We start from the raw sequence: 21,677 nt of genomic DNA, 5'->3' as shown, positions 1-21,677 counted from the left end.
TACTATAGAGGACACATTATTTTTAAACATGGAATGCAGAGGTAGATCTGATATAAATGTACAGAAGCTACTCCAGCCATAGTGTATCGATATACTGTATGATGGAGAGGTACATCTGAGGACTTATTACATTTCGTTTTTATCTTAACTGATACAGCTGAGTGGTCGGAAGATCCCAGTGAAGACAGAATGGAAAATGAAAGCTCAGCGCAAGTTTTGAGAAAAAGGTCTAAGAGACATGCATACTGGCCATCAGTGTCGGGCACATGGGTGGGTTTGTGAACAATCTGAGTGAGGTCATAAGCAATGACAGAACCTCCCCTCATCATCCACATTGTGAACATTGAAGTCTCCATAGACATGAATATTAGCTGAAGGTCAATTTTCTCAGATATGCTTTTAAACATCATAACTCTGCTGTTGTGGGGGCGATAGAGAGCAAATATAAATGTAGTAGTGTGAACAAGTGCAACCCGGAAACACATATAGAGTAATTTAGGACCTTCTCTGGAGATGTCCCTACCACATGGAAAGCCATCTTTAATGTAGGCACATATTCCATGCCCATGGCGATATTAGGGGTAAGGTTTAGAAGTTAAGTTAGAGTATCCTTTAACTACAAACTCATCTAGGGAAATAGTCGGTCTAATGCCAGTTTTGCTTAGGAGTAATAGGTCTGGTTTAGTTTCCTGTAATTGGGTTTCAACCTCTGGAAGGTTAGAACGTAGACTCCTGATGTTGAAGAAGGAGACATGGTAGTGGTGGTCTACATTGGATATTGGAGATCTGGGTTTAATCGTGTATTTTTTCTGGAAACTTTTCATGCTGTTTTGGGATTTGTGGAATAGGTCAATAGACTTGCTGAGAGCAAGACAGAGAGGGAAAGTAAGAGAGTAAAAGAAATGAAGAAATATATTTTTTGTAGCACATGATAAGGTAAATCCATAAAAATTACCCACCAATATGGCATCGAGAAGCCCACCAGAAGCTACTGCGTGGTCCAGAATCCATTCACTAAATGGCACCTGCTGATAAGACAGCCTCCTTAGTAGTTAATCCAAGGTTCGGGTCCCTGACTATCAGGCGGATAATGTCAGCCCAGATAAAACCTCCAGCACCCTTACTAGGTTAAGGTTAAGCAGATAGGACATGATCAATTTTCTCAGATATGCTTTTAAAGATAGTAACTCCGCTGTTGTGGGGGCAATAGAGAGTAAATATAAATGCAATAGTGTGAGCTAGTGCAACCCGGAAGCACATATAGGGTAAGTTAGGATCTTCTCTGGAGATGTCCCTACCACATGGAAAGCCATCTTTAATATAGGCATATATATAGCGATCTTGAGGGTCACATTCGGAAGTTAAGTTAAAGTATCCTTTAATTACGAACTCATCTAGGGGATTAGTCTGTCCAATGCCAGTTTCTCTTAGGAATAATAGGTCTGGTTTAGTCTCCTGTAATTGTGTTTCAACCTCTGGAAGGTTAGAACGTAGATCCCTGATGTTGGAGGAGGAGACATGGTAATGGGGTCTATGTTGGAAGTTGAAGATCCGAGTTTAATCGTGTATTTTATTTTGAAAGTTTTCATGATAGAGTTTTGGGGTTTGTGGACTAGGTTGACAGACTTGCTTGGAGCAGGATAGAGAGGGAAAGTAAGAGAAAAAAAGAAACAAAGAATTTTTTTTTTTTTGTAGCACATGATAAGGTTAAGCTGTAACAATTACCCACTAATATGGCATCGAGAGGCCTCACCAGAAGCTACTGCATGGTCCAGAATCCATTCACCAAATGGCAATACAGCAGCCCCAGTACTTTGTACCTGCTGATAGGACAGCCTCCTTAGTTGTTAATCCAAGGTTTGGGTCCCTGACTATCAGGCAGATAATGTCAGCCCAGATAAGACCTCCAGCACCCTTACTAGTGACATGGTCACAAGGATAGGCATAGAAACAGAAAATTTCTGATAACTCTGCCGACTGTTCACACAAAATACTGCCAACCTAGAATACAGCTTTTTCTTCTCCCTTTGTTAGAAAAATCATTCATTAAAATGAGGATTGAGGGACAAATTAGGAGAAACAAGAGTAACGGGAGCTGCCGATAATGAAAAATCAGTAAAATAATCCAACTTTGACGGTATATATATAAACAATATATATATATAATTTATTACGGCAGCTAATACATTAATTGAATAAATATGCAACACACTCACGATTAGAGTTTAACGGTTAACAAACACATAAACATTACGACACCATCTTGAAAAGAAGAGTTCGTTAACTCTGCCTTTTTATAAAGGAGATAACTTAACAAATTATATGCATATTAATGCCAATATAAAGGGAGACAACTTAACATAATGCATCCACCATGCATTGTCTACTGGCCATTAAAAAAAATTATAATATGAAGTATTGTACTTAATATAAGTTCAATTATCATGTTTAAGGGAAATCATGGAAATAGATACCCCTCTCACTAACTGAAAATAAATAGAATTGTCGAATCTTTATGCAATATTTAAAATCAACTTGGTAGAAATCAATACATTCTTGGATGAGAAAATCTATTAAAGAAAACAATTCAAATATAAATTAAAAACTGAAATAAATAGTTAATATTAACATTTCCAGTTAATAAAAAACATAACAATAAATCGTGCAACAAACTTAACTGCTAAAGTCTTCCATCTTTAGTGCAACTATTAAAGACTCATTCGCTTTAAATATGTTCAGCATTGAGTGTACATTATGTACGTTATGAGTTGTACATCGGCGCATCTCTGATCTTGATCGTTGAACATTGTGTCACTTTCACACATGATAGAAAGCTCCTATCACTTTTGGGATTTCTGCACAACTAGCCAACAAGAAGATGGTCTGCAACGAAAAAAGAAAAACGTTTTTAATCAAGCAGAAATGGAGCAATATATTTTCTAGCACAGTTTTATCGTTCCACCCTGTATTGATATTATGTCTGCTGAAAATCTTTTAAAATACTCTCAAGAAACTGAAATTTGAGAAATATTTTTGAAGTGATATCTAATTTCACAAAAAAGTCAGAGATATCTGCATTTTCACGAAGGACATCAACCTCTTATTACCTCCATTTGCACAAAAATACATAAAACTAAATATAGCAATCGCTTATGCTCAGCAGTTTTGTTTGAAAATTCGATAGTGATCAATCAATGAGTTGAGGATGTAGCGTTGTACACCTGTACACACATTGTGGCCTCAGTCGCAAATTGGACAAAAAAATAGGAATTAATTCCGACTCGCTTTCTGGTTTGTGCAACAACATTCATTTCTTTGGCGTTACAGCCATGAAGTCACACACATGATGTAGGACATTCTCCATGTCACTCCAGAGATTTCGAACGTTGTCTCGTCTCTGTCGAGATCTTTGTCTTTCCTCTTTAATAGCCCCCCCCCCCTCTCTTCATCGGTGACATCACTTTTTTTTTGCATCTACATACGCACATCCTGCTCTATTACAAGGAGAGTATCGTCTATATACAAATATGCAAATATATACACATACCTAACTCAATAAAAAGAGATATTGTATAGAGTTTATTTATACAAACATTTTGGCTCCATATATGTACGCATCGCCATCATCATCATCATCATCATCATCATCATCATCATCATCCTTGGTTTAATGTCCATTTTACATGCTGGCATGTGTTGGGTGGCTTAAAGAAATTGAGTTCCAAACTAGACATTTATGCTGACGACACTACCATCTATGGCAACACATCAAAAGCCGTAAACGACCAAGTTCTCTCCTCTGATCTTAAGCATGTGGTACAATGAGGAAAAAGTGGCTGGTTACTTTTAATGCATCTAAAACCAAGCTTCTGTCTTTACATCATCAATGTTATCAACCTTATCTGGCATCAATTGAAATGAATGGCTCTCATCTTGGGAAGGCTCCATGCTTTGACAAGCTCCTTGGCTTGACTATTACTCCTGATTTGAAATGGAACACATACATCAAATCTGTGGCCAAGGTCGCTGGAAAAAATAGTGGGATCCTTCTATCGATCCAGTAGATATCTCACTGCTGATGCAATTCTCTACCTATGTAAGAGCCAGGGACGTCCAATGATGGAGTACTGTTGCCACATCTGGGCAGGAGCTGCCTTGACAGAGTTCAAAATCGACTTCATAGCCTAGTGAGAGATGCCTTTTCTCTTCCCTGCAACCTATTTCTTACAAAAGAGATGTTGTGAGCCTGTCTCTTCATTATTTTCATAAGAGCTCGTCTGAGCTCTAATCTATGGCCCCCCACTTGCCAAATTTTCATGAGAAACACTCGTCTAGCTGAAAATACTATCAATAATTTCCCCCACTGTACCTAAACCTAAACATAGATTCCATGAACAAAGCTTCTTTCTTAGAACTGCACGACTGTGGAACTCTCTTCCATTTGCCTGCTTTCCAGTTGACTACAATTTGGTCATCTTCAAGTCCAACATAAACAAGTTCTTGATGAGCTGGCCCCTTAAGTAATCCAATTTACCAAATTTCCACTACTAACTATTACTACAATATCATCCCATTGACTACTGTACACCCATTAACCCTTATCCTCGAGTGGCCTCTTGGCCTTGATAAGCGGTGACTTCTATGTAAAAAAAAAACAACAACAAAAAGAAACTAACCTATCATTGGCCAGATCTTTATCCCCTTTTTTTTCTCAAGTCCATTTTTATAATTTCTTCCCATGTTTCCTTGATCTCCTTGTGTGAACTGGACCTGCTACTTCAACTGTTCAACATTTATGAACCTTTTTTTTTTTTTTTTTTTTTTTTTACACAGTGATCACCACTTATCCAGGCCCGGAAGCCACTCAGGGATAAGGGTTATTGCAAGTACATTACGTTAGTGAGGAGATTTGCTGAAATGTTTACTTAAGGGGGCGGTTCATTAGGAATTTGTTAACATTGGACTTGAAGACATCCAAGTTGTAGTCCGGAGGGAAGTAGGCAGACGGAACAGAGTTCCACAGGCGTGCAGTTCTAAGAAAGAAGCTTTGTTCATGTAATCCGCGTTTTGATTTAGGCACAGATATAGAGTGGGGGAAATTTTTCACAGTGGATTCAGCTAGACGGGTGTTTTTCGTGAAAGATTGGCGAGGGGGGACCAGAGATTGGAGTTCAGACGAGCATCTGCCATGGAAATAACGATAAAACAAGGACAGGCTCGCAACGTCTTTTCTGTGGGAGAGAGGTTGCAGGGTAGAGAAAAGGGCATCCCCCACTAAGCTACGAAGTCTATTTTGTACTCTGTCAAGGCAGGATAGGCTGTTTTTAGCAGCTCCTGCCCAGATATGGCAACAGTATTCCATCCTTGGACGTACTTGGCTTTTATATAGATAGAGAATTGCATCAGTAGTGAGATATCTTCTGGAGCGGTAGAAGGATCCCACCATCTTTCCAGCGACCTTGGCAACAGACTTGATGTACGTGTTCCATTTCAGATCAGGAGTAAAGGTCAAACCCAGAAGCTTGTCAAAACACGGGGCCCTCACCCAGACGAGAGCCATCCATCACAATTGATGCCAGCTGGGGATCAGAGCGTTGATGATGTAAGGATAGGAGTTTAGTTTTGGATGCATTAAAGGTAACCAGCCACATCTTCCCCCACTGAACCACGCGCTCGACATCAGAGGAGAGAGAATCAGAGAGAACTTTGTCATTTACAGCCTTTGATGTGTTGCCGTAGATGGTCGTGTCATCAGCATAGATGTCAACGAATGATTTAAGTATGTGTTTAGGGAGGTCATTGATGTAGATCAGGAAGAGAGTTGGGCCCAGGATTGACCCCTGAGGGACTCCAGCATTTATATTGCAGGCCTCCAATTTTTGTCCATCTACCACTACTCTTATGAGCCTATCGGAGAGAAATGATTTAATGATTGAGAAAACATTTCCAGTTATACCGTAGCTGGAAATCTTGTGAAGTAGACCCTTATGCCATACCTTGTCGAAGGCCTTTGATATGTCAAGAGCAATTGCCCTAGAAAGGAAGCCTTTGTCAAGAGATTCACTAATCCTGTGGGATATAACCGTCAGCACATCTGCAGTAGATCTTGCAGAGCGGAAGCCATATTGTGTGTCACTAAGAAGGTTATTCCTGCTGAGGTGGTTGACTATTTCTCTATTTAATATGGATTCCAGCAACTTACTCATAACACACAGGAGACTTATTGGTCTGTACTGAGAGGGAGATGACTTATCACCTGAATTCTTAAATTATTTCAACATTTTCATACGATCAATATAGAATAAGTGAGGATGGCTGTCCATTCTAACATTTAAAAACAACTACTAAGTATGAGTTGAGTGAAGGAGAAATATGAAGGAAATAAAAATACACATGGAAATATAAGTCCATGTGTATTGAATAGAAGTGAAATTAGGTAGTCCTATGGGAAGAAAAAAGAGTTTATGTATGTGTATTGAAGTTAGGGTCCAGTGCCAACCATGATAAATTCTTTGTCTTTCCATCTTAATTGACTATCAGGCCAAAAGCCCTGGTGTGTTCGTTGCGTCCCAGGTGAGAAGTTTATGGATTCATCCGAGCACTGTGAAGAGTGTTGCTAATCCTGAGAGCCAGAATGGAAGAGAGAGTTACCGTGGTTTTACCTTTTTATGAACTTCATCACATGCATAGCTCGCCTGAGAGATGGTCTCTGATTGGATAAACCTGAAGGGAAGTTGACTGCTAGCACCAATCAGCACAGAGCTTACAAGTCAAAGATATTTAAAATTTCAAACTGTAAAGTATCGCTGCTTTCGGTTCTGCACATACCTCTCTATACTGTCCAGATTTCAAAACCTAGTATACAATGCCCTTTTCTCTTCCCCGCAACCTCTTTCTCACAGAAGAGATGTTGTGAGCCTGTCCCTGTATTATTATTTTCATGGCAAATGCCCCTTTGAGCTCCAATCTATAGTACTCCCTTGTCAAAATATTCACAAAAAAAACATTCGACTAGCTACAACCACTATCAACAATTTCCCCACTCTCTATTTGTGCCTAATTCTAAACACAGATTCCATGAACAAAGCTTCTTTCCTAGAAAAGCCCGCATATGAAACACTATTCTATTGACCTGCTTCCCAGCTGACTACAATATCATCATCTTCAAGTCCAATGTAAGCAAGTTCTTGTTGAGACGGCCCTTTAAATACTCCAAATTGTATCCAGTTTACACCATTAACAATTACTAAACTACCATCTAGCATTCATTAGCCCTTATCCTCAAGTGGCCTTCGGGCCTTGATAAGTAGTGACTATCTTGTAAAAAAAAAAAAAAAAGAAAAAAGTAATCCAACTGTGAAGTCATAAAAACTAAGTCTGTTTCTACGCATTTTTTTAATTTACCATTGTAAAATAGTTTGTTAATTGTGACCTTTGTTAAATAAATAAATAAATAAATAATTTTTACATTTGGTTACACTTTTTTCTTTTATGAAAAAAAAGAAAGAAAACGGTGATGGTCATGAAGTGGGTGATCAGTTTACATTAAATTTATATAAGAAAGTGATCCCTCTTCTGAAATCTAAATATTTGGATAAAAATAATAAACCAGTATTCTGTAGCGACATCATAGCTAATTGTATACAGAAAACAATTGCTCTATAAAAATAGTGAAAAAAAGGAGTAGTTATAAATAACAATATAAGTAAGAAACCTAATATTGACAGATCCGTTCATGATGGTGGTTCGTAAAATAATTAATATGATTTAGACATATTTCTCAGCTACCAAACTTTAACTATACAAAGAAATAGGATCAAGTATGTCTCCAGAACCCAAGAAAAGTAATTTTTCCCTCTATTAAAAATCGACCTAACAACGAAAAACCAAACAACTCAGTTTTATAATCTATACACGTATTGAAAGGCAACTGGTGCAGATCCGAAGTCGTTTCTTTCATTTTGCTTATTTTCTGGAATCCTTCAAATCTACATCCAAGAAATCATATTCAGAAGATTCCAGTCAAGAAAGATCAACTAGACCCCCACCAAAGAGATGGGTCGACACCAGATAAAGGTTGAGATTAACATGCCAGTCCTGATAGCTAAAAATCTTGCCCAAGATCATGATAAGTGGCAAAATTTTATGTTTAAGCATGTGACGAAGCTCTTTGGAGTATGCAAATGAGTAAGTCACCTACTCATTGGAAACTATTTTTCATCTCCAGGTCTTGTACAGATTAGCTATCAATTAGAAACTATTTTTCATCTCCAGAAATTGTACAGATTAGCTATCCATTGGAAACTATTTTTCATCTCCAGGACTTGTACAGATTCACTTTACCATTTATTTTTGTCAACATCAAAACGTCCACTCTTGACAGTATCTGTTTCATAGTGCAGAAACAATCATACAATAAATATTTCCTGCTCTGATTCTTCAGAAAAGTAGGAACTTTTTAACTTTAAACAAAAAATAAAAATAAAATGGCGTTCCAAAAGTAATGCCTCCTAGTTTTATTTTACCTGAATGTATCAGAAGGGATTGCAAATTGCATTATTATGATGACTAAACTTATGCATTCATTACCTGAAAATTTCATCTTTTTGTTGCAGATATTGATGATGTGAGACTCTAAGAAAACAATCATTGTCATAGACATACATTGGAAGCAAAGATGTGTCATTGAATTCCTGGCAAAAATGCAATGGTCGTGACTATGTAGAATAATAAATTCTGGAGCACAAAAGATCGCTTGTTCTAATGGTACCAGTTCCGTTTTTGTAGCTCTTCAACTTATTGAGTTAAAAAAAATTAGAGGCCTTACTTTTAGAATGACTCTCATATGACTAAGTGCATTCTGGATGCTTATGCATAGCTGCCGTTCATCGCTGGTAAAATGTTCATTAAGAATATTGGTGACTATGTAGAAAAATAAATTCCAGTCACACTCCTATCTTCGTAGCTTTTCAACTTTTTGAGTTAAAAAAAAATAGGATGTTTTACTTTTGGAATGATCACTGTATATAAAGTTACTGTCCACATAAATGGCCTGTGATTCCAAAGGTCTCGGGTTGTCTATGCTCTGTATCATCCTTTTGTTACTTCAGTATTCATGATGTCATAAAGAGTGTCTTCTTGATTTCTTCAACCTCTTTTAGTGGATGACGTCATCTCTTTGTGATATCTTTTATTTGTGACGCTATATCATACTTTTCCAGTCTCTTTCAAGTCTGTTTAAGTAGTTAAATCGTTCCTTTGTGATGTCATCCAATATTCATAGAACCAAACAAAAGAACAAACCAGATACAAAAAATTCCACAGAGTTTTTTTCTTTTTTACACATGTTCACTCCTTACAAAGCATATCGCCACTTGGATGTAAGGGGCTACTATTTGGGGTCACATCTAGGAAAGATTAACAAGATATTTGTTTATGTTACATTTAAATTTTTGCATATCAGTACAGCCAGGGAAGCAGGCAGTGGGAAGGGAATTCTAAAGTCTAGCTGTTTGAGGAAAGAAAATATTAGAATAGAAAACTTTCTGGCATTTAGGGACAGCGACAAAGACTTTCTGGTAAAAATCTATTGAGAATGTGGTAAATAAATAAATTCTGGAGCACAAAAGGTCGCTCGTTCTAATGGTACAACTTCCGTTTTTGTAGCTCTTCAATTTATTGAGTTAAAAAAATTAGAGGTCTTACTTTTACAATGACTCTCATATGACTAAGTGGATTCTGGATGCTCATGCATAACCGTTGTTCATCGCTGGTAAAAAGTTCATTAAGAATGATGGTGACTATGTAGAAAAATAAATTCTGGTCACACTCCTGTCTTCGTAGCTTTTCAACTTTTTGAGTTAAAAAAAAATAGGAGGCTTGTAGTTGTAGTAGTATTTAGATAGATAGATAGATAGATAGATAGATATGAATGTATAAGATGTGCTACTGCTCGATATAAAAACAATTTTTTGGATTCAAATAAAAATAATTATAAATTATAAAAGTGGTTATCTGTCCCCAAAGTTTTAAGCTTCAGAGAAAATATCAATAAACACAACACACTGAAGAAAGTACAATGACACAGAAGATTGTATAAAATCTAGTATTTATTAGCAGGCATATTAATTTAACAAATATTTAAAGAGCAATGAAAAATTGTGTAGCAGCAGCAAATACTCGTTGCTTGAGATTCTGAATATATTTGGTTTATAAGATCATTGCTGATTGGTTGTAGCAGTCAACTTCCTTTCTGGCTTGCACACTCAGAGACCAGTTTTCAAGCGAGCTGGCGACATGGCAACTCTCTTTCTCTCTCTCTTTTCTCCTCCTAGATGTTGGACTGGCAGCAACTCCATATGGCTTGGATCAATCTCTAAATTACTCTCTTGTGGAACAACAGAACTCTATCCCGAGACTTTTAGCTCTGGATTTGACTAAGATGAGGAGAAGTATTCAAGCATGGCTACTGTCGTATCCGGGCTTCAATACGGTACACACATGAACTCTTTTATCTTCCTACAGAACTATCTTTCATCTTTTGTCTACATATAAACTCTCTTTCATCTTTTGTCTACATATAAACTCTCTATCATCTTTTGTCTACATATAAACTCTCTTTCATCTTTTGTCTACATATAAACTCTCTATCATCTTTTGTCTACATATAAACTCTCTTTCATCTTTTGTCTACATATAAACTCTCTTTCATCTTTTGTATACATATAAACCCTCTTTCATCTTTTGTTTACATATAAACTCTCTTTCATCTTTTGTCTACATATAAACTCTCTATCATCTTTTGTCTACATATAAAACTTCTTTCATCTTTTGTCTACATATAAACTCTCTTTCATCTTTTGTCTACTTATAAAGTCTCTTTCATCTTTTGTCTACATATAAACTCTCTTTCATCTTTTGTCTACATATAAACTCTCTATCATCTTTTGTCTACATATAAACCCTCTTTCATCTTTTGTCTACTTATAAAGTCTCTTTCATCTTTTGTCTACATATAAACTCTCTTTCATCTTTTGTCTACTTATAAACTCTCTTTCATCTTTTGTCTACATATATACTCTCTTTCATCTTTTGTCTACATATAAACTCTCTATCATCTTTTGTCTACATATAAACAGGAACCTACCCGTGTGCCCGATAATGACGGCCAGTATGCGAGCCTACTAGACCTTTTTCTCACAACTTGCCCTGAACTATGTTCAGTTTCTGTTCTGTCGCCTCTTGGATCTTCCGACCACTCTGTTGTATCAATTAAGATAAAAATGAAATGTAATAAGTCCTCAGACGTACCTCTTCATCGTACAGTATATCGATACACTAAGGCTGACTGGGATAGCTTCCGTACATTTATATCTGATCTACCTCTGCATTCCATGTTTAAAAAGGATGTGTCCTCTATAGTATTAGACCTAACTGAATGGTTAATTGTAGGTATTGACCATTTCATACCCTCTAAAAAGTTTCAGCAAAAACCTAACAGCCAGCCATGGTTCTCTCCAGAATGTGCTGCTGCCATTGCGCACAGAAATCACTTTTTCCACTGCTTCAAACGTAATAGATGTATGGAAACTAAAGCCGTTTTCAGGACTGCCAGCAACCATTGTAAGAAAGTAATAAGGAACGCAAGAGAGTTATATGCTCAATCTGTTAAGTCCAAAGTAGCTGAGCAGCGGCTTGGTTCCCACCAGTTTTGGCAAATAGCAAACAGAATCCTGAACAGAAGCGTGTGCTCCATCCCAACTATTATCAATGGACCTGAGGTAATCTCGTCAGCATCAGACAAAGCCAAACTCTTTGTCAAGAACTTTGCAGCTAATTCTACCCTTTGCGACCAAGACCGCCAACCCCCAATATTTCCTCTTGTATCAGAAAACACGCTACGTGATATACGTATATCTGTACGTGATGTTGCCAAGCTAATCAAAAACCTTGATTCCAGTAAAGCAACTGGCCCTGATGGTATTCCAATTATAGTACTCAAAAAACTTCAACCTGAACTAGCGCCCATACTTACAAAACTGTTTAAACGTTGTCTTAAGGAGAATAGTTTCCCATCTCCCTGGAAAATCTCATCAGTATGCCCTGTATTTAAGAATTCAGGTGATCGCTCATCCCCCTCTCAGTACAGGCCAATAAGTCTCCTGTGCGTCATGAGTAAGTTGCTAGAATCTGTATTAAATACAGAAGTAATCAAACATCTCAACAAAAATAACCTTCTTAGTGACACTCAATATGGTTTCCGTTCTGCTAGATCTACAGCAGATGTCCTTACAGTTATATCGCATAGGATTAGCAAATCTCTCGACGGTGGCAATCTTTCTAGGGCAATTGCTCTTGACATATCTAAAGCCTTTGATAGGGTATGGCATAAAGGTTTACTTCATAAGATCGCTAGCTATGGTATAGCTGGAAAAGTCTTCTCAATTATTAAATCATTTCTTTCCGATAGGTTCATAAGAGTAGTAGTTGAGGGGCAAAAATCAGAAGCTCACAGTATTAATGCCGGTGTCCCTCAGGGATCCATCCTGGGCCCAACTCTTTTCCTGATCTACATTAATGATCTTCCAAATCATATCCTTACATCATTTGTAGACATTTATGCTGACGACACTACCATTTATGGTACCACATCTAAGACAGTAAACGAGCAAGTTCTCTCCAATTCTCTCTCCTCTGATCTTGAGCACGTAGTACAATGGGGAAAGGAGTGGCTGGTTACTTTTAATGCATCTAAAACCAAGCTTCTCTCTTTACATCATCAACATTCTAATCCACATTTGTCATCAATTGAAATGAATGGCTCTCGTCTTCAGGAGGCCTCAAGTTTTGACAAGCTTCTGGGCTTGACCATTACTCCTGATCTTAAATGGAACACGTATATTAAATCTGTTGCCAAGGCCGCTGGAAAAATGGTGGGATCTTTCTATCGATCCAGTAGATATCTCACTGCTGATGCTATTCTCTATCTATATAAGAGCCAGGTACGTCCAAGGATGGAATACTGTTGCCACATCTGAGCAGGAGCTGCTAGAAAGGACTTGGCCTGCCTTGATAGAGTTCAAAATAGACTTCGTAGCCTCGTAGGAGATGTCCTTTTCTCCTCCTTGCAACCTCTATCTCACAGAAGAGATGTTGCGAGTTTGTCTCTGATGTATCGTTATTTTCATGGAAAGTGTTCAACTGAGCTTCAATCTATGGTCCCCCCTCGCCAAGCTTTCACAAGAAACACTCGTCTAGCTGTAAACACTATCAATAATTTCCCCCACTCTTTATCTGTCCCTAAACCTAAACGTAGATTCCATGAACAAAGCTTCTTTCTTAGAACTGCACGCCTGTGGAATTGTCTTCCGTTTTCCTGCTTTCCGGCTGACTACAATATGGTTTTGTTCAAGTCTAAAGTAAATAAGTTCTTGATGAGCCGTTCCATATAAGTTATTAAATTTACAAAATTTTCATTACTAATGATTACTATATTGACCAACTTCTACTGTACACTCTTTAACCCTTATCCTTGAGTGGCCTCTGGGCCTTGATAATGTGGTGATGCCTTTGTAAAAAAAAAAAAAAAAAAAAAAGAATAAACTCTCTTTCATCTTTTGTCTACATATAAACTCTCTTTCATCTTTTGTCTACATATAAACTCTCTTTCATCTTTTGTCTACATATAAACTCTCTATCATCTTTTGTCTACATATAAACTCTCTTTCATCTTTTGTCTACATATAAACTCTCTATCATCTTTTGTCTACATATAAACTCTCTTTCATCTTTTGTCTACATATAAACTCTCTATCATCTTTTGTCTACATATAAACCCTCTTTCATCTTTTGTCTACTTATAAAGTCTCTTTCATCTTTTGTCTACATATAAACTCTCTTTCATCTTTTGTCTACATATAAACTCTCTTTCATCTTTTGTCTACATATAAACCCTCTTTCATCTTTTGTCTACTTATAAAGTCTCTTTCATCTTTTGTCTACATATAAACTCTCTTTCATCTTTTGTCTACATATAAACTCTCTTTCATCTTTTGTCTACATATAAACTCTCTATCATCTTTTGTCTACATATAAACCCTCTTTCATCTTTTGTCTACTTATAAAGTCTCTTTCATCTTTTGTCTACATATAAACTGTCTTTCATCTGTTGTCTACATATAAACTCTCTTTCATCTTTTGTCTACATATAAACCCTCTTTCATCTTTTGTCTACTTATAAAGTCTCTTTCATCTTTTGTCTACATATAAACTCTCTATCATCTTTTGTCTACATATAAACTCTCTATCATCTTTTGTCTACATATAAACCCTCTTTCATCTTTTGTCTACTTATAAAGTCTCTTTCATCTTTTGTCTACATATAAACTCTCTATCATCTTTTGTCTACATATAAACTCTCTTTCATCTTTTGTCTACATATAAACTCTCTTTCATCTTTTGTCTACATATAAATTCTCTATCATCTTTTGTCTACATATAAACTCTCTTTCATCTTTTGTCTACATATAAACTCCCTATCATCTTTTGTCTACATATAAAACCTCTTTCATCTTTTTTCTACTTATAAAGTCTCTTTCATCTTTTGTCTACATATAAACTCTCTTTCATCTTTTGTCTACATATAAACCCTCTTTCATCTTTTGTCTACTTATAAAGTCTCTTTCATCTTTTGTCTACATATAAACTCTCTATCATCTTTTGTCTACATATAAACTCTCTTTCATCTTTTGTCTACATATAAACTCTCTTTCATCTTTTGTCTACATATAAACTCTCTATCATCTTTTGTCTACATATAAACTCTCTTTCATCTTTTGTCTACATATAAACTCTCTTTCATCTTTTGTCTACATATAAACTCTCTTTCATCTTTTGTCTACTTATAAAGTCTCTTTCATCTTTTGTCTACATATAAACTCTCTATCATCTTTTGTCTACATATAAACTCTCTTTCATCTTTTGTCTACATATAAACTCTCTATCATCTTTTGTCTACATATAAACTCTCTTTCATCTTTTGTCTACATATAAACTCTCTATCATCTTTTGTCTACATATAAACCCTCTTTCATCTTTTGTCTACTTATAAAGTCTCTTTCATCTTTTGTCTACATATAAACTCTCTTTCATCTTTTGTCTACATATAAACTCTCTTTCATCTTTTGTCTACTTATAAAGTCTCTTTCATCTTTTGTCTACATATAAACTCTCTATCATCTTTTGTCTACATATAAACTCTCTTTCATCTTTTGTCTACATATAAACTCTCTTTCATCTTTTGTCTACATATAAACTCTCTATCATCTTTTGTCTACATATAAACTCTCTTTCATCTTTTGTCTACATATAAACTCTCTATCATCTTTTGTCTACATATATACCCTCTTTCATCTTTTGTCTACTTATAAAGTCTCTTTCATCTTTTGTCTACATATAAACTCTCTTTCATCTTTTGTCTACATATAAACTCTCTATCATCTTTTGTCTACATATAAACCCTCTTTCATCTTTTGTCTACTTATAAAGTCTCTTTCATCTTTTGTCTACATAACTCTCTATCATCTTTTGTCTGCATATAAACTCTCTTTCATCTTTTGTCTACATATAAACTCTCTTTCATCTTTTGTCTACATATAAACTCTCTATCATCTTTTGTCTACATATAAACTCTCTTTCATCTTTTGTCTACATATAAACTCTCTATCATCTTTTGTCTACATATAAACCCTCTTTCATCTTTTGTCTACTTATAAAGTCTCTTTCATCTTTTGTCTACATATAAACTCTCTTTCATCTTTTGTCTACATATAAACTCTCTATCATCTTTTGTCTACATATAAACCCTCTTTCATCTTTTGTCTACTTATAAAGTCTCTTTCATCTTTTGTCTACATATAAACTCTCTTTCATCTTTTGACTACATATAAACTCTCTTTCATCTTTTGTCTACATATAAACTCTCTTTCATCTTTTGTCTACATATAAACTCTCTTTCATCTTTTGTCTACATATAAACTCTTTACACAACTAATCCTCACCTTTTTCTTATAAGTTTACTAACAAAGATGATCAATTAAGTTGTTTTTAAATGTTAGAATGAGACTCTTGTCTTTTTATTCTACTAAAATAGACAAATTATTGATGTGGAAATAGAAATAATAATCTAGTCTGGAATAAATAATGTCTTTGGAAATAAAATGGATTTGACAAGAAACCAATATATCTACAATCAGAAAAAGTAAAGTTTCAATCACTTGCTTTGCTGTGATTGCTGACAGAGTTTGGTTTTGAAAGGCAAAATCTTTGTTCATATATATATATGGCTGGAGATCCAATTCGATATGGTTTTCAGAGATGAGATGACAATGTTTCCTTTCAGGTAAGAATCGAATTTCTGATAGAGTTTAGAGATGTAATAATAGTAAATTTAATAATGTCTATTTAAAAGATGGATTCGATTCCAGGTTTGAAGGTAGGTTGAACCTATTTACGATGAAGTAGATGAAAAATATGTCTTGAAAGGTATTTCTTGTGGTGAAGCTCATAGATTTTCGTTTGTGATCTTATTTATAGGAAACGATCGCCCCCTCCCCCACACACACTTTCCCTGGACTGATCACATGACTATTAATTGTATTCATTTTTTTAACTTTGGCCCCTATTATGACCCCTTAGCATTTATTGTTTTGGGCTCAAATCAAGTTATTAAGTTAGATCCGTGTCCAAGAAACCTATATCTAAAATTTCAAGTGTTAAGACCCAAAATTGGCGGAGGAGTTTGGTATAGTTCTGGCCGAAAATGGATTACAAAGATTTTCCCAAATCTCAGTACCCTATATAGTAAATTTCGAGTATGTAGACTGAAAATTGACAGAGTTATTGCGTAGGAAAATGTACACAGACACACACAGACACAGACCCAGACCCACACACAGACACGTTCACTTTTATATATATAATAGATATACTAGCAGGACCTGAATGGAAACCCCATGATATTATTGTTGCCCTTTGTTAAAACTGTAAAAGTATTTATCTAAGTAATCTGGTAAATATAGTGTCAGAATATATCTGGTTATTATACTTTATCTCCACTACCCTTATAGGAGTCTGTGACATATTTTGATTGTATAGATGCCCGGTGCACACGGAAACCCCACAATATCATTATGCCATCTTTAAACAGAACAGATACTACCCTTGGATCCTAGCCAGAAGACCAAGAAGATATATTTTATTTTCACATACGGCCCAAAAGTGACATAATTTTATTTTTTTTTTTTTATGTTGCATCTTCAGTGATTGAGATATCCTATTTATTAAAAAAGGAGGATAGACGGTGATAACATACTACGGCTATTAAAATAGTGTATCTTTCTATTAATAATATATTAAAATATCTTTCTATTAATAATATATTATAATATCTTTCTATTAATAAGATAATATCTTTCTATTAATAATATATTAAAATATCTTTCTATTAATAATATATTATAATATCTTTCTATTAATAATATATTATAATATCTTTCTAATAATAATATATCATAATATCTTTCTATTAATAATATATTATAATATCTTTCTATTAATAAGATAATATCTTTCTATTAATAATATATTATAATATCTTTCTATTAATAATATATTATATCTTTCTATTAATAAGATAATATCTTTCTATTAATAATATATTATAATATCTTTCTATTAATAATATATTATAATATCTTTCTATTAATAAGATAATATCTTTCTATTAATAATATATTATAATATCTTTCTATTAATAATATATTATAATATCTTTCTATTAATAATATATTATAATATCTTTCCATTAATAATATATTATAATATCTTTCTATTAATAAGATAATATCTTTCTATTAATAATATATTATAATATCTTTCTATTAATAATATATTATAATATCTTTCTATTAATAATATATTATAATATATTTCGATTAATAATATATTATAATATCTTTCTATTAATAAGATAATATCTTTCTATTATTAATATATTATAATATCTTTCTATTAATAATATATTATAATATCTTTCTATTAATAATATATTATAATATCTTTCTATTAATGATTTAATGTTTGTAGAATGTTATCATTTTCTATCCTCCTTTTTAATCAGTAGGATCTACCTATCAAATAATTTATAATCTGGAAACCGTGACACACGTACGTACATACGTTAAAGGTACTACGGTATTAATATATAGATTTTCATTTTTCTTGTGTTGATTTGGCTTTAAGGAAATCTGCGATTGTCTTTATTTGAGAAATGGTACTGATTCAAGTGATGTTACGAGGGGCGTGCAATAAGTAATGCCCCTGACCCACTTCTCATAGCAGTAGAGCAACGAAACTTGGCACAGTCTTTCTCTACATAGGAACCACCCAGAGTTATGCATTTCTCCCATCGTTTGATGCAGCTCTGGAGATCGTTTTTGTAGAACACCCCAGGTTGGTCCTCCAACCACGACGTGACTTCAGAAATCAAGGCTGCATCATCTGGGAAACGCTTTCCTTCAAAAATAACTTCATGGCTGGGAAGAGGTGAAAGTCAGAGGGTGCAAGGTCAGGAGAGTAGGGAGGATGGGAGAGGATTTCATATCCACACACCTGTGCTTCTGATCTGGCGACATGTGAGTTGTGGACCGGAGCGTTGTCCTGCAGGAGGAGGGTATCTTTGCTGATCTTGCCCTGCCTCTTGATTTTGATAACTTCCCTTAATTTCCTCAAAAGTGAAGCATAATATGCTCCTATAATTGTGGTACCCTTTGCCAGGAAATCTGTCAGCACTACTCGGTCCTGGTCCCAGAAGACTGTGAGCATGACCTTGCCAGCGGAGGGCAGCACCCTTGCCTTCTTTGGAGGTGGTGAGTCCAAGTGCTTCCACTGCATTGACTGGACTTTGGTCTCTGGATCATAGTGATGGACCCAGGTTTCATCCAGTGTAATCAGTCTTTTGAAAAACTTTGACTCATCTTCTTGGCACATCTCCAAATTCATCCTCGAGCACTCAACGCGTTCTCGCTCCTGGAATGGTGTGAGCAACCTGGGAATCCATCTGGCAGACACCTTATGCATATGCAAATGGTCATGAATGATAGTTTACACAGACCCTGTACTAATCTTGACATCTTGGCCTATTTGGCGAATAGTAATGCGTTGATCTTCCAAAATAGCAGCTTTAACTTGACGGACAGATGCCTCATCAATGGGAGAAGAGGGGGCAACCAGGTCTGGGAGCTGTTTCCACAGACTTCCGGCCATGTTTGAATTCACGATGCCAGCGTTTTACAAGGTCATATGATGGGGCATTATCACCATAAGTTTCTTTCATTTCATCAAAAGTCTTCTGTGGTGTGCGTCCTTTCAAATACAAAAACCGGATCACTGCTCGACATTCAACAGGCTCCATTTCACACTTTACTCAGTTCAAACACCTGTAAAACAGAAACCACAATTAGTTCAGAGCTGTAATTTGCCACATAACCCGTAGAGATATAAATCATTGCACATGCAAAATTTCAGCTAGATCAGACAACTGGAAGTGGGTCAGGGGCATTACTTATTGCACCCCCTCGTAATTCTACTTTGAAGTTCTAGACAATGCACATACCTCTTTTCATACATGGCAATATAAAAAAACATGGAGAAAGTTTCATGTCATACCAGACCTCCAGAATTCTTGTAGCTTTAGATAGAGGTGTGAAGAGGAAGAGGATTTTGGATTTCGCATTTTGATGATAAAATACATGAGAGTGAAAAAAGAGATTGGGGATTCCAAACCAAGCAAATTTTTTGGCTTACTGTATGTATATCTGGGAAGAAAAAAAAAAAAAAAAAAATGGAATTTTGATTTTTTTAAAGAAGCAAGAAAAGATATTAGTTTTAGGCTTGCAAACCGATAATAATCAGTACAATCATAGTGGTATAGTTAACAAAAAACGTATTAGCATAAATATATTACAGAAGTACACGTCATGATTCTAGAGCTATAGCTACCTAAGAACCTGTTAAATGCACGTATATTTATAATTTCTGGGTAAGTTCATTATTACTCTAAAAAGGAAGGTCCGCTTACCCTATAATAGCTTTTAATAAAATAAAAGGGTATAATTTACGATGAGGTGAACAATTAATTAAAACTATCATCTGGATTATCACATATTAATAATTGACCTTGTGTCTAACTTTGCCTTCGCTGACAGGCTAGTAAATAGAAATAAGCTACATTTTTTGACTAAAATGAAACTATAGTATCTGTTCGGTCTCAGGAAGTCCTCTCAAGCATTACCTGCTCCTTTATGAAAGTGGGTTTGCTTTATTGTTTGTCGCCCAAAGAGCTCTTATTTGTGAGGAAGTGCTGACTGGTGTTTTCGTTTTTAATTTGCAGTGCCCCTTTTTTGTGGAGTTTGTGCCTAACTTTGCCCTTGTAAAAAGGCAAGACAATTAGAGAGGATCATGTGAATGTACACTCGATGGTCTCTGTTTACTTTCCTCTCCACGAGGGCAGAGTTAGATACAAAGACGGTTTTTAATGTGGGGGAAAAATCCTGTTTCACACACACACACACACACACACACGCACGCACGCACGCACACACGCACGCACGCACGCACGCACGCACACACACACACACACACACACACACAGCACTAAGGATTGAGACAAAATCGCTGACAGAGAACAGAAAAGATGAAGGGTAGTATCAGAACAGATACTACGATTTGCTCCTAGCCAGATACATGTGGATGACCAGGGCGAACGTCAAAGATGAAAAAGGAATCAACATCAACTGTTACTACTGCTATTATATTACAATATCCACAAACACTACTGTTCAGTTATGAACGAAGATCGAACTGCAATATTCGTCGCTTAGATCGATCGATGCAGCTGTATTTTGGAATTATTACTCTTATTTCTACGGAGAGTCGATGTGGCACGAAGTCAATTAAACGTAAAGGAATCTAGCCCCCGCCCACCTCTAAAAGGAAAACACTGTGGATGATTGCAAAATCCTCTCCCTCTCCGCTCGACATTATAAGGTGGGAGCCAGGGGTCCGGTAATTAACCAAGGAGGAAGAGATAATGCCTGGGCGGATGATGGCCTCATTTGGGCAGACAGAACCAGAACTATCGCCACCCACCCTGAAGTTCAGTGACAAGCAAGTACTTTAGCATAAAAAAACGATGAACTGTTTTTGTTAAAGGTTATTTTATCCGTTAAACTGAGAATTTGCTATTTTGAAAAAGAAATAAAGAAAACAAGTGCTTTTATTTTTATGAAAGAAGAAAAAGAAGAAGAATAAAAAGAAAACGAAAAAAAAAGAGATAAGAAAGAAAAGAAAAAGAAGAAAAAGAAAAGGCGGGGGATGCGATTTTCACATGACCAAACTCTTGTCGCTGATTGGTCGATTTATATTGCGTGCCTATTTTAAAAAACTTACTCTTGTCGACGCCGCTGCTCAAATCGGAATTAATATATAAACACTACAAAGATAAGTAATAAACAGGTAAGAGAGAGAAAAAAACAAACAAAAAACCCCAAGAAAGGTAAATGAATCGTATGTAAGAAAACAATTAGAATGCTCTTCCCTTTGTTCAAAATCATAAGTAA

General features: G+C 35.6%; 1 protein-coding gene across 7 annotated transcripts in view; it reads left to right on the top strand.

Annotated features, from left to right (window-relative positions):
* Positions 1-21,677, top strand: part of LOC145284468 (maternal embryonic leucine zipper kinase-like) — a 303,478-nt gene that overhangs the window by 45,340 nt on the left and 236,461 nt on the right. For 2 of the 7 annotated variants that reach the window (XM_080133303.1, XM_080133302.1), the window contains exon 1: positions 10,427-10,492. The exons of 3 other annotated variants lie outside the window; for them this stretch is intronic. In XM_080133303.1, the coding sequence (XP_079989429.1) occupies positions 10,442-10,492 (51 nt within the window). In that variant the 5' untranslated portion in view covers positions 10,427-10,441. Of the gene's footprint in view, positions 1-10,426; positions 10,493-20,726; positions 21,574-21,677 lie in introns of those variants that run through there. 2 more of the 7 variants (XM_080133305.1, XR_013868840.1) reach the window with 2 other exon arrangements.

Source organism: Euprymna scolopes, chromosome 9 (assembly GCF_053919585.1).
Source record: "Euprymna scolopes isolate OS-2025 chromosome 9, ASM5391958v1, whole genome shotgun sequence".
NCBI classification, from domain to species: Eukaryota; Metazoa; Mollusca; class Cephalopoda; order Sepiida; family Sepiolidae; genus Euprymna; species Euprymna scolopes.
The sequence above is the reverse complement of the archived record's forward strand: the minus strand, read 5'-3'. Positions and strand labels throughout refer to the sequence as shown.